The sequence below is a fragment of the Puccinia triticina genome, chromosome 3A (genome assembly GCF_026914185.1).
Source record: "Puccinia triticina chromosome 3A, complete sequence".
Classification (NCBI taxonomy): domain Eukaryota; kingdom Fungi; phylum Basidiomycota; class Pucciniomycetes; order Pucciniales; family Pucciniaceae; genus Puccinia; species Puccinia triticina.
This window is the reverse complement of record NC_070560.1, coordinates 5545498-5561791: the sequence shown is the minus strand read 5'-3', so window position 1 is coordinate 5561791 and position 16294 is coordinate 5545498. Positions and strand designations below refer to the sequence as shown.

Sequence of the window (16294 nt, the reverse complement as noted above, 5' to 3'; positions counted from 1 at the left end):
ATGACTTGCTAAACATTCAGCATAACTTCAGCAAAAATTCAGCACCAAATTATGCATAACTTGGGGTCAAGTTCTGCAAGAGATCTTACAGGGTTCCTAAAGAGAGGGGTGATGACACTTGCATGCAAGTGCTGAGCAAACTCCTGTGGTGAGAGTCATGGAATATTGTTCAGGATTCCTTTGACCTTCAAAATGGATTCCTTGAGTGAGTTTTGGAGTTTGGGCCTCAAAAACATAGGTCAAGGTGTGCATTAGTACTGAAAAGAAAAATGTCTACCCAGATCTCTCTGTACATGTGTTGTTGATTTTTAAATAGTGTTCACTACAAGAAAAACTTGCTCAACTGCTAGCAGTTGACATGTGCGTTAATGCTGTGGAACTGCTGTTCTAGCTCTACCCAAACACACTTAAGCTTTTTTTGCACAGTCACTGTGTATTGAAGCTTGTTCAACAGCAAGCCTTGAAAAAGGCTTGTGTAATACCACAAGCTTGCTTGAAGTCCTCACATGTCAACTGCTTGCAATATGCAGTTGCTTGACTTTTTATTAGGAAGGATTTTCAACCCCAAAAACACAAATCATTTTTTGTTTTTGGGGTTGAAAATCCTTCCTTTATCTACCAGCTTTCAGACATCTACATATAACTGAAGGAATAGGGTCTGGGGGCCAAACAAACCTGTACAAAATCTGTCTATGCAAGTAACGCCAGCGTTGATACCCTGTACAAAATCTGTCTATGCAAGTAACACCGGTGTCGGTATGCAAGTAACGCCGGCGTCAATGCTCTGCTTTTGTATTATGTAACCACCTCCACATGGTCATGAACAGAACCTTCAAGTTTCAATCTATGGCCTGTCCCCGAGTGCGTTTGAGCAGACTCCACGGATTTATTACTTTAAACCCCCTGGAGCCCCAAATTTGGGGGCTATCGCCTTGTTGTTCATAAGCATCTCCCAGGGAGAGCCCTCTGGGCAACGATGGGAGGTTACGTTACAGATAACACAAAGTAACGTTAACGTAACTAAAAAAAGCACGTTATTGTTGAAGTTTCTTCTAACTTTTTCAAGTTGCGTTAGGTGTATTTTTCCTTCTTTTTTTCTCACTTGAGTTACGTTATCTGGTTTTTTTTCTATTCTTTATTTTTTAGAAAAGTTACGTTATTCACGGCAGCCAGCTTGCTTTAGTGGGTTTGTACGCGCCGCAGTTGTACTGTCGGTTTACGTGTAATCCAACAGTACAGCCGCGGCGCACTGAACTGACGGCAGCAAGCTGGGTTTGTACGCGCCGCAGTCGTACTGTTGGTTCACGTGTAATCCGACAGTACAGCCGCGGCGCACTGAACTGACGGCAGCAAGCTCGCTCCAGAGCAAGCTGGGTTTGTACGCGCCGCAGTCGTACTGTTGGTTCACGTGTAATCCGACAGTACAGCCGCGGCGCACTGAACTGACGGCAGCAAGCTCGCTCCAGAGCAAGCTGGGTTTGTACGCGCCGCAGTCGTACTGTCGGTTTACGTGTAATCCGACAGTACAGCCGCGGCGCACTGAACTGACGGCAGCAAGCTCGCTCCAGAGCGTTATTTCACTTTTTTTGTCAAAAGAAAGTTACGTTACTGCCGGGCTCAGGAGGAAGGAAAAATCATAAGTTACGTTTCCTGAGCCCGGTCTTGCTTCAAGTTAAAAAAAACTTTAACTGGTGAGAAGATAACGGAAAAAGTTACGTTACAAAAATCGCTTCAGATATCGTAACGTATGTAACTTCCCATCATTGCTCCGGGCAGGGTCCCCCGGACCCTCTGTTTGATAGGTTTGGTTAAGCTATGACCAGATAGGTTGCTCAATATTGCCCTCACATTGTGAGGGTAAGATCTTCCCAGCCAAAACTCCCCTACAAGCTTCCAGTTCAAACTGGGCACATTGTTACAAGTTGCCCTTAATTCATGTTAGGTAATCAGCTTTAAGCATTCAGGAAATAAAACCTGACATTCAATCCGCAGGCAGAGTGTAATGACTAGACTAATACCACGTAATGTGCCAGAAACAAGATGTTTCAGAATATCACAGACTAGCTTTTTGATAACAATAGGCAAAGGTTTCACGGGTAAGAATAATGATGATAAGGTTTGTTTGATTTGAACTTTGATGAATGAAGAAAACAAAATATTGCAATAAGGAAAAGGAACAACGAGATGCGCGCATGGTAAAGACTTTTATACACCACATACAATGAAACAAGACATAAGAGCACACAACTAATTCAACAGAACATCAGTGAACCTATCTTTGATCCTAGGTGATACGGGCATTGTATATCTGTTTCCACGGAAAACCTATCCTGATCTATACTTGGAACGATAAGACTGGAGGACTTCCCGCCGATCTGGAAACCCAGATTTTCTCAGATTTCGCAGGGAAATCTAGGCAGATCTAGGATTTGGGACGATCAAGCCCAGATTTCCCCGCAAAATCTAGAAAAATCTGAGTTCCCAGATTGACGGGAAGTCCTCCACTAAAGAGTCAATTTAATATTCTGCACTTGTCCCTGTCAGAGTTTCGGAACTGTGCTATGTGAAATTGTGTAATATTACTGAACTCTTATTATGTTTTTCCAATTCTTACTCAGAGACAAGCTTTCACGAGACAAGCCTGCTCCGGATTGGATTTCATGATTGATTTTGCGCGCAGTGTGACCCTAAAAAAGTTACACCACCAGGTCAAAAAGTCTGATAGGTATTGGTTTGTCCATGCATAACATGATCGGAGTGCGTTGCACAAACCAATACACCTCACCTCACCTCTGCGGAACGCCGCCACAGTTTGAGGATGATTGGGGCCAGGTTGGACCAATTTGCCCCCGAAGTTGGGGACTTGTTTTCTTCGAATTGGACTCTTGGTCAGAGAAAATGGCTTCTTGTATGGCATGAGGAGTCCTTCTGCACAACATCACTGACACAGCAGTCAGATTGGGTGCTAAGACTTGTGATGTCCAGGCTGTCGTGGATCCAAATATCTGTTTTTGGACTCACGGGCCCGCAACAGGTTGCACATCTGCAGTAAGCATCGAAGTTGCGGTACGGTTGGGTGAATGTTAGGGACTCGTTGGACGAGTCGATGCACGGTTTGTTCCCCCTTGAGGACAACATGAAAACAAGAGTTCAATGTTTGTCACCAAGCCGAGGAACATGGTTGGACAACTTGCAACAAACGTAAGACATTGGAGTGACCCGGTGGGGTAAATAGACATCGGCAGGCTGACGTTTGCCGACATTTTGAGGAGTTTTGAGGTCGATTGAGGCCATGGTAAACTTCGCAGTATTTAGTAGTGTTCAAGTTTAGAAACAATGATTGATGTAGCTGTTTAGGCAGGTTTAGGCGAAGGAATTTATGCAGTTGGGTAATGACGCAGTAGCCAGTATATACATAGCTCTCTGTCTGCTCTACCCCCAGTGCATCCTTGACTTCTGCCCAAGCGCCCTTTCCCCCTGGGGTCATCTTCAGTGGATCCGCACAACAGTGGTCCATCACGACCCTTTCCAATCCAAGTCCCAAAAAGAACTGAAAGGAGCCAGAGCAGTATACCTCTTAGCAAATAGATTTTAGTAATTGCATATATCGGCGGAAGATGATTTCTAGAAGCTTGTTGGCCTGGCTATTGGTGTTTCCCCATCTTGATCTGACTGCCGCCATGCACAAAATAAGGCTTTTGAACCAAGACACTGCTGTAACATCGTATGAACTACTCGCGACCGAGCCCAACCAGATTTCGGAGGCATCAAACAGAAGAGGTCGGTCTAGTTTGTAAGATCGACTGCACAAGATGATTTGACCCAAGTCCCACTCCATCCCTTTTTGCTTGTTGCGAATCTGATAGGGTTACTGACATTCAGAACAATCAACAAATCTTCACATCTATCCTTGCTTGTAGCTTTAGGTTCACCATCATCGAAGTTTTTGGAGACAATTTGGTCCCGGGGAAAAAAATCGACATCGGAGATTGACGCTGACCTCGTTGCCATTGCAGAGGATCCAAAAAATATGGAGTGGTATTACAACCACATTTGTAAGTGGGATGCCACTGCTGTTAAATAGATTCCATTCTCTGGAAATGGCTTTAGAGCTAATCACTCAGAACTTATGTTTTGTAGTTAATCCGAATCCCCTACGGCCGGAACACCACTATACTTACCATTGGCTAACGGGTGGTAAGCTTGATGCACTTACCATCTTTCTTCTTGAGCACGACGTGATAATCACAATCTTTTTTACATCTGCCATTAACTCCCCGTAACCTTTCAAACAGGTGAATTGAACGAGTCCCTTGATAAGGCTTTTTGTCATAAGTACATTTCCGGAGACCAAATAATTTTTAATCTGCTGAAGAAATTCAAGTCAAAACAGTGGAAACGTCCAAAGAAATTGAGCAAGGACATGAAGAGCAAGATTGACAAAGCCTTGGATAACTTATTCCAAATGAAGGATAAATCTGACCATGAACCGGCCATACGGATGGCACATTACATTCAAGTGTTTTGTCAGATAAGTGGTATCCGCCCACAAGAAAGAACCGAGTTAGAAAAACTCATCCTGAAGCATATTCAAGACCAGATGGTACCGAAATACACTGGCGAAGCTTTGGATTCACATGTTCGATACTTGTACCGTTGTATGAACCGAATTTTGGGCGTGAAAACACCAGCGAGGCCAGCTCATGTGTGGAGCTCCTCAAGATAGGACCTTGAGTTAGATAAATAAGGCTTTTTTTGGAGCCGATATAAATATAGGTGATATAATCATTGGTTAATTCAATGAAAACTACAAAATTCAGCATAAAGCCTCCAAATATTTTTCCTAGGCAGCCTAAAATACTGGTCTCTTCAATTATGAAGTCAGATTCAACTGATTCAGCAATATTCAGTACTGTAGTACCATTATATCGCTTTTGACCAAAAAAAAGCAATATAATAGTATTATGGTGCTGAAGATGGCTGAATCAGTTAAATCTGAATTCATAGTTGATGAGACCATTACTGCAGGTTTCCTACAAAAAAAATTGGATTCTTTATGTTGAGTTTTGTATTTTTTATTGAGTTTACAAGTGATTATATCACCTATATTTATATTGGCTCCAAACGGGGCCTACGATCATTACTGTGTTGACAAAAGACAAATACATCTAGGGACTGATCATTATAGCCATATGCACTCTTCCTGACTACCAATCCCATCAACACACTTCAAATACTTGAGACTACTTTATTTGATATTGCTATTATTGTTTCATCTGCTGAGATCAAAATGTTTTAAATTATTTGAGTGGATCAGGACTTCCCATCAAATTTGAATAAATCTGGAATTTCAGATTTCACAGGGAATTCTGAAATCTGGAACTCTGGATCACTTTGGGGATCTGTGGTGGCCTAGACCAGAAGCTCGTTCGCGGGGGCGCATTGGCTTGGCCGGGCCACGACACCTCGCGAGTTGCCTCGGTAACGCCCCACTCGCCCCGCTGTGTTGTAGAGACGGAACGGGAAAGTCGCGCGCCGCGCTCCAGCCTGCCGGCCGGCGGGGCTGATGATGGGAGTCGACTTGGGGACCTCCGACATGGCCGACCCGTCCGCCGTCTGTTAACGGATGCTCTCGGATGCAGGCCGGAAGATGTATCGACCAGGTTATGGGGGGTTCGTTCGGCCACACCCACAACATGCATGTCCCCAGGATATGTGTACCTGGACCCGTGGTGTACAACGGCTCAGCCACGCCCAGGCACTTGTTGAGCGTCAGCAACTGATAGGGTGTACAGCACCCTGCAGCGCAGAAGGCGGCAATTTTGCGGAAACAAGCCCGTTGTGCCTTACTACGCGTACAACCCTGTCTTCTCTTCTTGTTCTTCTCGCCGCCCTCGTGGATATGTACATATGTATATGGATGCTTTGTCCTTCCCTCCTTCCTCCTCCTCCCCTCCAGCCACTTCCTCGCTCTGCTTTCTCCATCCCCAGTTTTACATACATACTTGCCCTTTCATCTCCCTCCTTTTTCTTCTTCTTTTCTTTTCTTTCAGCGGCCTAGATCAGCCTTGCGACCCCCACTTCTTCTTGGCCCGAGTTTCCCGATGGATTTTCTTGTAAATTTTTCCGGCTTGAGAGGATCGAAGACCGCTTGGAGCGTTCTGGCACTACTACTTGTGCTTTTGCTCCTCGACAGTCCCGTCCATGCGGCTTCGAAAGACAAAGAGCAATCAGACCGATGTCTCGACCCTTCCGTGATCCAAGAGGCTGCGAAAAGCGACGGCGTTCCGAATCCCAACCCCGATAAGGATGCGAAATCGCTCACCTCGACGAACAATTTTGTTCGTCCTTCTTTTATTCTGATGATGGTTTAGGAAGACTTGTCGTCTTGACTCAACGGGCTAACGATACTCGTCCTGATCACACAGATCAACTTCTGCCGCGGTGCCAAATTGACGAATGGTGCCCAAGTCAAAGAGGGTTCTTGCAATCCTACACCGATGGGCTTCCTTCCAAGCGACTCAAACATGCCATCAGTTAGGATGTAAGCCAGCCACTCTTTTTCTCTGTTGATCCGAATATCTTTCTAGACGTTGTTGATTGATCCTGTTGATTGAATGCCATCCAATCAGAATTGAACCGTCGCCAGACAAGGTAATCCCGGCTAAGACAGACTTCGACGTGGTCATCACTGCTCAGAAGATACAGTTTGGTGAGTGTCTGAAAACCAATCTCTCCGATTTTTTTTTTTCAAGTAGCTGATGATCTATGTTAATTTTTCAAAACCGACGGTTGCAGGCTTCTTTACATCGCCCAAAAACACCTATTATATTGCTCCCCAACAGCTTAACTCAGAAGGACTCATCAAAGGTCATATACATGTGACCATTCAGAAAGTGGATGGAAATAACCTTTTCGAGACAAAGGAGGTACGACAGCAGCCTTTCTTGGCCAGTTTTAAGTGAGAGACGAACGTTTTCTTATCTGATTCTCTACTTCCCGGGTATTCTAGCATGCATTTTTCAAAGGTATTTCCGACAAACTGGTCAATGGAAAAGTGAAGACCACCGTCAAGGGCGGCTTGCCTGATGGATTATGTGAGCTTTTCCTCATTCTATCTTTCGACGCTCCTGTGTGCTGATTTCTTTTTCCCTCTGCTAGACCGTATCTCGACCCTCACGTCTGCGATGAACCACCAGCTCGTAGCCCTTCCGGTTGCCGCAAGGGGTGCGGTGGATGATGCGTGAGTGGTTGATGGAAGCGTCGGGATGAATCGAAGAAGGCTGATTAAGCTGGATGTTTTTTATAGGATATACATCCATGTTGGTTCGGGCTCCAACAAGGACACAGGCTCGACAACAACCAATAGCGTTTCCAACGGAGGAAGCGGTGGTTCGAAGGGCAAGAAGCACAAGAAGGTGAGTCAGGTGGTTTGATGTTGAGATGACGCTTGGTCAGATTGGGCCTGATTGGGTTAGAAGTAATGATTATTGTTCTGCTCAGGTGTGTCGGGTCAAGAAAAGGAAGGCTTGAGTGGATTTGCGGACACTGGTAGTCTTTTCTTTTTCTTTTCTTTTTTCGTTGCGCTCGTCCAAGATCGATTGCGGCTTCGTATTTAAGACTCAGGCTAGTTGAAGCGATGTGTACATATACTTTGCTCTTGCGTTTGTGGTTGTGTTTTTGTTTTCTTTCCCTTGATGAAGATTTCAGTTGTATAGTCAGGTTTCAGAAAAGAACCGGTCCTTTAATTAAATCCATTCACCTGTTCCATAGGAACTAGCAGCAAACGCGTGACTACGCCAAGTTTGGAAACACTTGATCAGTTAGCCCGGTTCATGTTGGGGCAATGGAGGACTTCGTGTTGGCCAAAATGCTTGATTGAGAGGGACGGGCTAAACTTTACTGGCTGTGGAAAGTTGACTGCGACCAAGTTTTCACCAGCAAACAAGGTTTAGCAGACCCCTTTAAATCAAACATTTGAGGTGACGGGAAGTCCTCCATTTTATGTATGTCCCTGTCTGAAATTGATGATGCTGGTTGATAAAATTGGCAGCTTAAAAATTCATGAAATGGCCGTGGGAGTCCAATTTTCAGCAAGAACTGATGCTCACCACCTTCATCCCAAAGCTCATGCAAAGCCTATTCCAAGGCTCAGGATACACTTACTGAAGATAACTGTAGAATTTCCCCCTCTTGATCTTGTCTCTCATCTGGAATACACTCAAACCTGTCTAAGGGCATACCCTTTGGGAGAAGACTTTTGGTATGACTTTAGGCAGGTTATGCCCTTAGAGATGGTGATTTTGCTGATCAATCAAGAATCCGGGGAAGTCTTTTTCTATGCTGTTAGGCAGATTATGCAGTTAAAAGGGTATGCCCTTAGACAGGTTTGACTGTAGTTGTATTTTTGTCTCTCTTCCCCTCACTTGTTTTCCCACATGACATCACTCTTCCACTTGTCTTCCCATGTGAAATTAAATAAAAAAATGAAAAAATCAAGTTGAGAAATTACTGAGTTGCTTGTGCACCAAGTTGTCACTCAATTTTTGCATTCCAATATGAATTACTGCTCATGGTGTGCCAAATTACTCAGTCAAGTTTGCATCAGGTAAGGAATGCAAATGATTGTAATTCCAATTCAACTTTAAATCACAAAAATAAAACATGAGGAAAGAATGACTTGGGGAAAAACAAAATGTGGGTTAAACATGATTGAAATGAAAAGATACCAATTAAAAAAGGGGAGACTTGAGACTTGATTGGTGGAAAAACTACTATAATGGTGTTATACTCACTGGGTTCTAGACCCTCTCATCAAGTGATGAGCATACTTTTTGGCTGAGAATGTGATGGATCAGGCCAGACCTTTGGGGATGCCTTTATTGTGGAGCTCCTGCACATTGAACCACTTGAAAATTGTCCAATGTGTGATCCCGAGGGTGGTCATTCCCTCTTGGACTTTGGGGGAATTCGGATCAACATCTGCAAATCAGAGGAAGTCTTTGATTGTACTAGTATTATTTGGCAGGGTTGGGGTCCTTGGGGCATTGAGTGCACTTGATCCTTGGGACGGAACCAAGGGGCTGGGCACGTTTGAGGAGCTTGGCATGTTCATTGGGCTGGCCATGTTCATTGTGTTCATTGGGGTGCCTTTGAAGTGACAAACTAAAGTTGTATTTTGAGTAAGTTAACATGATGAAAATAAGAAATACACAAAAGAAAATAAAAGTACCTAAAGGCAAGGAGCAACAAGAGGTTGGTGCACAAGGAGGAGGAAGGAGGACACAGGACACAATAAAATAGAGAAGCAGAAATGGAAAGAAAAAATGTCAATGTTGGTCATTTGAGAAAGTCTTCTGAGATAAACATACTGATCTGTTGAGCTACTTGAAGCAGATTGTCTTGACGGTTGACAGTTTGTCAATAGGGAGGGAAAGAGACTTTGCAAATAGATCACCGGAGGAAGTCGATGGAAGAGGATCTTTGAAGATCAAGAGCAGAGAAGATAAGAAAAGAGATCAATTGATGAAGATGTTGATAGTGGAGGAACAGCTGATATTGTGATGATGTGATGAATAAGATATAAGCTATAAGGCAACAAATGTTGTTGCAGGTTCCCCAAAGGAAAAGTGGGAGGTGTGAATAAGTGACAAGTTTATATATGAGAGATTCAAAGGTGGAGAGGACCAAGCGGATTTCCTGTGGGAGCAAATAAAGAGTCATAGCGGAGGTTTGATTGTAATGATGTCATTTGAAGGAACAAGCTTTGAAGTATGTGATCAAGCTTTGAAGTACGGGATCAAGCTTTGGAGTACGGGATCAAGCTTTGGAGTACTAGAGGGATGAGGCACTAAAATCAACAGTGCCCATGTTCATGGGATTGAAGAACATCCCAGGGAAGTTGAATGGATTAAGCACTGGGGCCGCTGCCGGCGCCGGAGCTGAAACTGGAGGTGGCGGTAAATCCCCCACGTTCCTGAATTGGAACTGGTTGGACTGAGGCGGATCCAGCAGAGTGACTTTGCCAGGATTTTTTCTATTTAAATTTATGCAATGTCAGCTTTGAGTCAAATATTGGGTCAGACTCAGACTAATATTAACTCACAATTGCTTTGGCCCACACACTGGCCCGCCCCACATTCAAACTAAAATACTTGTTTGAGTTGGCTGTATTGATGAAGATGTGGCCCTCATGGCTCCCAGTGAGGTGTGGAGCAGCTTTGTGAATACTTTCAAGCTGACTGATCAATTTAGCAAGCAAGACCGCACTCTGGACTCCTTGAGGCGGTCCATTGGCCGGTGGATTTGCCACAGAGCTCAAACCAGAACTCAAACTGGTATCCATGGCTGTCTTGAGGTGTTTGTATGCCAATTCTTTCTAAAAATTGAACCAAAAAGTGAGCTAAAATGATACTTGCTGAACAAAGTAAGAAACAAGCACGGCTTACCTGGGCCAAGTGTTGGGTCTTGTTAATCAACAAAAAATTGGGTGTGTTTTGGAAGCGCCCTTGGCAGCCAAGAGGAATCTCTTGAAGGTTTCCTGGCAGTCAATTTGTCTCTTCTGTGCTGCTGCAAAGGGGCCCCCATGCAGGATGATCAAGTTCCATGTGAGCTTCCCTTTTTTTTCTTTCTCCTGGGCAAAGAGTCCTGCGCTCTCATCTTTGTTGTCTTGAATTTTTGAAATTGCAGCCTCCTTGAAACTGTTGATGCTGTAGTTGTGTGAGTCCCAATTAACAACCAATTTTCCAACATCTGTGTTGTTTTTTTTGAATAGTGGACGATTTGGAAGGGCTGTTTGTTGCTTTCAAGGGTTGCTAAGAGGCAGGGGGGAATGGGAGTGTAAAGGGTGAACTCAATACCAATTGGAACCTCATGGCCATCAAAAGTTGAATGTGAAGCTGCCAGGCTTTGTTGAGAGTTGGTAGGCTGGCTTCAATGAGACTGAGCACGCGCCGTTTGAGACTGAGTCCAATTGCTTGCTTGTTCCATTGCCCGCGATGCCGCACCAAATATCAAGGGATCCATTACCGATTGTCTGCACTGACTTCTCACAAAGGCTTCATGGCATCAATCTTGTAGTTCAACTTTAAGTTAGATTGGTTGGATTGCCCAAGCTGATTGATTTGATGTGTCACTATAACTTTCCAATTGCTGGGTAGAATTGATTTGGCTGCTTCCAATTGCAGTAGCGTTGGCTGTGTGGCGGGTGGCTGGTGAGTGGCTGGTGGGTGGTTGCTTGCAGGCCTGCAGGCCTGGTGGAGATCCCCCCATGAACCCCCAAGCATGGTCCGCGCGCACGGCTGAATTCAGCTGTGCAAAGTTTGGCAACTGCGGCCAAAAGTTTCAAGTTTGAGGTGTGGTGGACAGCTTGGTACACATGGCAAGTTCAGGATTTCTTTGTGCATGGCGCGCGCCGGAGGACGTCAAGGCTTCAAGACCTCAATATTTCAAGGCTTCAGCTCAAAACATGTCAAGGGATCATCAGCGGGGTGTACATCACATCCTCAAGGCTTTTCAGGCTCTTTCATTCTCCTTCCCCTCCCTTCTTGTTTTTTTTTTTTTTTTTTGGTCTGTTCATTTCCTCATTGTTGTTTCTTTACATTATGTTCTTTTACTTTTTCATTTCTGCGCGCGTTGAACAGGTTTGAATGCGGAGGGCTGGTTTCTTTTCATCTTTTGTCTTTATGTGTTGTGGTGTCTTGTTTGTTTTGGTTTGGTTTGGTTGTTGTAGCAATACGCGCTAGGTTGTGATGAGCTGTCTGCTAGATGTCACAAACCCCAGAGTTTGATTTCAGCCCAAACTCAAGCAATGGGGCAGTATTGAACACGTGATCTGAACCATCAAGAAGAAAGTTAGAATTTTATTGATCATCATTTGGCATCCGTCTATATCCGCACATCTTCTAAGTTTTGCCCCACATGACAATCTCTCCCAGACCTCTGGTTTAGATCACAACTCCGCCAGCAGTATCCCCGGCTTCCCTCTCAACAAAAACATTGCCAATGCGCTTTCCTGCCGTCAGAAAATCATCCCCCCCCCCCCAACGCTATACAACACTCAGTACTTTTTCTCAACCAATCACCCCAGAGGGCATACACAGATTTATTTCCTAACTCTCATTACCCTCCCCCAACTGCCAACTGTCTGACACAGTAGGAGTTCCTCAGCGGCAAAAGTAGCAAGCCTTTTTGGGCCTGATGTATCTTTTGTTTGAGGCGGGTTGGAACATAGATTAGAAATGTTTTCTGGCACAAACTTTAAAATAATAATAAATTATTTTTTTGACTGCTATGGATCAGCTCCTACAATGTCAGATTGTAGACAGCGCAGTGAGGAAAAAGTGCTATAATAGCTTCCCTTGTGGTGGTCTGTATTATTGAGCAGAAAATCATCAAAGAAAGTGATAGCGGCGTTGGGGGTGGATTTGTTTAGAGACAGAGGGAATGGATGCCCTTGGCAGAGGTGTAGGAATGAGATTCAGAGGAATAGGTCCAACAAACGGTATGGAGAGGTAGAGAAGAGATGCACAAGGTTCAAAACTATAAAGATTGCAGAGTTGGAGGTCAGGGATGCGGAAAAGAATCAGGGAATGGGCTTAGAAACTCAACCACTATGAAAAAAACTTGAGAAACTGCTGACAGTTGAAATGTGGCATACTTGAGCCAATACTCAATTAGAACCAGGTTACAAATGAATCCCAGGCTGGAACAGCCTGGAATAGTTGGAATTTGCTCAACATCCTTCTAGTGCACATTGCACTAGAAAAGACTGGGCTCTGAGGCAATTGCTCAGCTGGGATCCATGATATCTGATGAAAATGCTCAGCTGAGATCCATGGTTTGCCAACCTGGGCTTGTCAGCCAGAATCAGCCCCTCCAGCCTGGTCAACAAGACCACACCCTTTTCAACCGGGTAGAATGCCTCCTTCTCAGTGTTGACTAGGAAGAAGCCCCTGGTCAACAACAGGAAACCATGTCAACCAGGAGCAATCCCTCCCAGTCAACAACAACAAACAAAAGACGGCCAAGGGGCAGTACCTCCCAGCCAACAACAAAATCATCATGTTGACCAGGACGGTGCTTGAGTCAAGGGTGGGGTGGGGAAAATAATTCCAAGGTCTAATTGTCAGGCTTGGGGATGCCAAGAGTACTAAACTCTTCTGGCTACACTGGCGACTGTGCTATGGTGCAATGATGTGCGCAATACAAGTGTGTATGGATTAAAAACAACCTAAGTTATTTTTAGTAAAAAAGAGGTGTAACAGAGGTTCCAGGAGCGCCTGGGTTGTTTAAGTTCCCTCCAAGGTTCATACAGGGTCTGTGCAGAGGTATTTAAGTGCCTGTGTTGCATGGGGCCTGGCATCACTGGGAAGTTACTTTTCAGTTATCTGAACAATTTGATATGTAACTCAACCTTAGGCATCAAATAAATTGAACCATCTGGTACCAAAGAACAAACAAACTTTGTTCTTGAGATTGGGCAAAAAAAAATTGTTTTTATCAAGTCACTGATTTTTAATCCTGCAAACTGTGACCAATTTTAGTTAGATCTAACTTGTTGCTCAGATAACTTATTTTGTATCTAATTTATATTCTCATGGCTGCGTGAGAAGAGTTTTCACCAAAATCCTTTTTGGATATGAAAGGGGAGAGCTCAATCTTTCTTGCCTATGCCATCAGTTTTATGAATTTTCTCACAGTCTAAAGTTACACCAATTCAAAAATTGAAAAAAAGATAACTGATATGTAACTTCCCAGTGCTGGGCCTGGTAATGGGGGTGTTTATGAATGATGCAACTTTCCCAAGAGTATATTTGGGATGTAATCACCAGGGGGGGATTTTTGGCACTCTCTAATGTATGTTTATCATTCAAATGGTCTGATGTGAGTTCAATGTCAACTGCAACTCTTTGTTCATTTGTTTTGCCAATACAAGGGTAACTATAGGTGAAATTGTTGTGGAATAATCTGTGACTCAATTTCTACACATGAAATCTCTGTGTTGAAATCATCTGCTAAGCTTGTTTCATCATGATCAAAATTCTGTATGTGAACTTCAATTTACAACATGTGTTGGCAAGAATTCAAGTATCCTTATGCTGAAACATATCCTTGACCAAGTGACAAGGAATTTTTTGCAGAGCTGAGTTTTTTTTCATTAAAAAAACACATAAAATGACATAATGAAGCAAACTTTTGAAATATAGCAACCACAAAGGCTTAGCCAAATGGTAGATGAATCATTATGGCATATTTCTGCCATGGCTATTCCCATATTAAATTGGGAGGAGATAATTGGTTTGAAATCAAATTTTTATTCTTTAAGTAGCAAGCAGTGTGAAATCTGGGAAAACTGGTGTAACCTTCAATTTTCCTCCCCAAAATACAACATGTGAAAGCTACCAGAGCCAGTTTTCCCTACCATTTCACCAAGGAATGAATTTTGAAACATTTAAGAAGGGTAAAGCTTGAAGCGCCATCTGCTGTTCATTTGTTACCATGCAGCTGGCATACTTAAATAAACATTGCACAATTTTCAGAAATTTACCTCCACCTGACTGAAAGATGCAGAGGCTAGAGGCAAGAATAATCTTCTAAAGGCAATGGCGGCTAGATTGGTAGATGCTAGAATTATGCCTCATGCCCAGAAGAGGGCTTATTTCTGTTATTGTTCTTTTCCTTTCCAGAGGGTTCCATAGCCAACTAGGCCCCCTCTCTATGCCCCTTGCCATAGTTGTATTTACTCTGCTCCCTCATGAAATACACCTTCACTTAGTTCCAAGCCCATAGTAGTCAGACCTGCTCCATTGGAGACTTCTGCACTGCTGTTCTGAGTCCCTGTGCATCCTGTGCACTTGACCTTCTTCAGCTCACTTCTCCTCCTTCTCAGGCCTCTGGCCATATTTCCTTTAGTAGATATCAACAGATGCATAAATATTTCAGTTATCCTGCAAGTAGCAAGAGAAAGAATTGAAAACCTGGTATGAGAAATCTGAGGTGAGCAGTCAATTCTGAAATGTCCATGGACATCCCAGCATAAGTTGCACCTTTTTTACTTGTAGGTTTATCATCTTCAATTTTTTTCCCTGACTTTTCCCGTCATTTTTTTCCTACAGTTAGCATTCCTTCATCATAATTATCATTGTGTCCATGTGTATTTTGCAACAACATCATGTTGATTTTTCTTATCAAATGGTACTTAGACCCTGTTTGGACGCACTGGTATACATCACAAATGGGGAAAATTTCATGACGCAAAAACTAAAGTTTGCCCCCCATTGCCACCAAATTTTCAAAGTCCCTTGGGGCCCACATCATAAATTCACCCATTTATGATATATAATGGTGCATCCAAACAATCCTTCAGTAGCACCAGGTGTTGAATAAGGATGATGCATTATGGACATACTGTTTCCAAACCAATAAAATTCATTTGCATTGGATTGGCAGGAGTTTCATGCATATGAAATGAAAAGAGAAAAAAACTTGTGCACATGAATTTTCAAGCTGGGCACAAGTCAACTACGACTGCAGGGGGGAAACATGGATCAGCTCTGTCTCCCTGTGTGGCTCCAGGGGGTTTTGTTTTGTTTGCAATGTCCACCGTCATGTTTGGCCGAACATGAGGGGAGACATTTGCAAGTGGCTGCACTGCCTAACTTACTAGTTTTTGGACCAATTTTGTCCAACAAATTTGAAAATAAAGATCCAACAGATTGCTGAAGTTGTTGGACAACATCTGTCCAAGAACTGCTTGGAAAAGACTGTCTGAGCAGTTGATTGCTGCAGTGATGATCATGTACACAGACTCAACAAACAACATGTGCTTTTGTCAATCTGCTAAAGCCCCCACCAAAAGAACAGTCCAGCAAATACTGACCATCCAGATGCACTTTTGCAATCTGGGTGGCCAGTATATAGTTCCCACCAAGCTCAGAAGGGCTGCCCCGATGATCAGCATGTGCTGGTCATCAGGCTAGGGCTTCTCTTACTCAATGGCCAGCATAAACTGGTAATTGAGTTGGAAGAGGCCGCGCTTGACAGCCATAATGCCCTGGTCATCAACCTGCGGCCTCTCCAAAATCAAATACAATGACCCGTACACACTGGTCATCAAGAAAAGGAAGCCCTAGCCGGATTACCAGCACATGATCTTCATTGATCTGGCCTTTTTTCCAAGCTTGGGAGGCCATATATATTGGCCAACCAGCTTTGAAAAGAAGATCTGGATGGTCAGTATGTAATGTTCATTGCACCAGTACTTTCCCAGCGCAATATACAGTACATACTGGTA

At 43.7% G+C, this 16294-nt stretch overlaps 2 protein-coding genes across 2 annotated transcripts; both read left to right on the top strand.

The window, feature by feature from the left end:
- Positions 1-3617: 3617 nt before the first annotated feature.
- PtA15_3A595 (uncharacterized protein) lies at positions 3618-4726 on the top strand (the record flags this gene model as incomplete). Its single annotated transcript, XM_053167577.1, has 4 exons — positions 3618-3780; positions 3921-4055; positions 4141-4197; positions 4296-4726. The coding sequence occupies 4 exons, from the start codon at positions 3618-3620 to the stop codon at positions 4724-4726; spliced, it is 786 nt and encodes a 261-aa protein (XP_053018781.1).
- Positions 4727-6104: 1378 nt separating this feature from the next.
- On the top strand, positions 6105-7533 carry PtA15_3A594 (uncharacterized protein; the record flags this gene model as incomplete). Its single annotated transcript, XM_053167576.1, has 8 exons — positions 6105-6341; positions 6429-6544; positions 6633-6712; positions 6799-6929; positions 7013-7097; positions 7162-7243; positions 7310-7418; positions 7504-7533. The coding sequence occupies 8 exons, from the start codon at positions 6105-6107 to the stop codon at positions 7531-7533; spliced, it is 870 nt and encodes a 289-aa protein (XP_053018780.1).
- Between the last annotated feature and the right edge of the window lie 8761 nt (positions 7534-16294).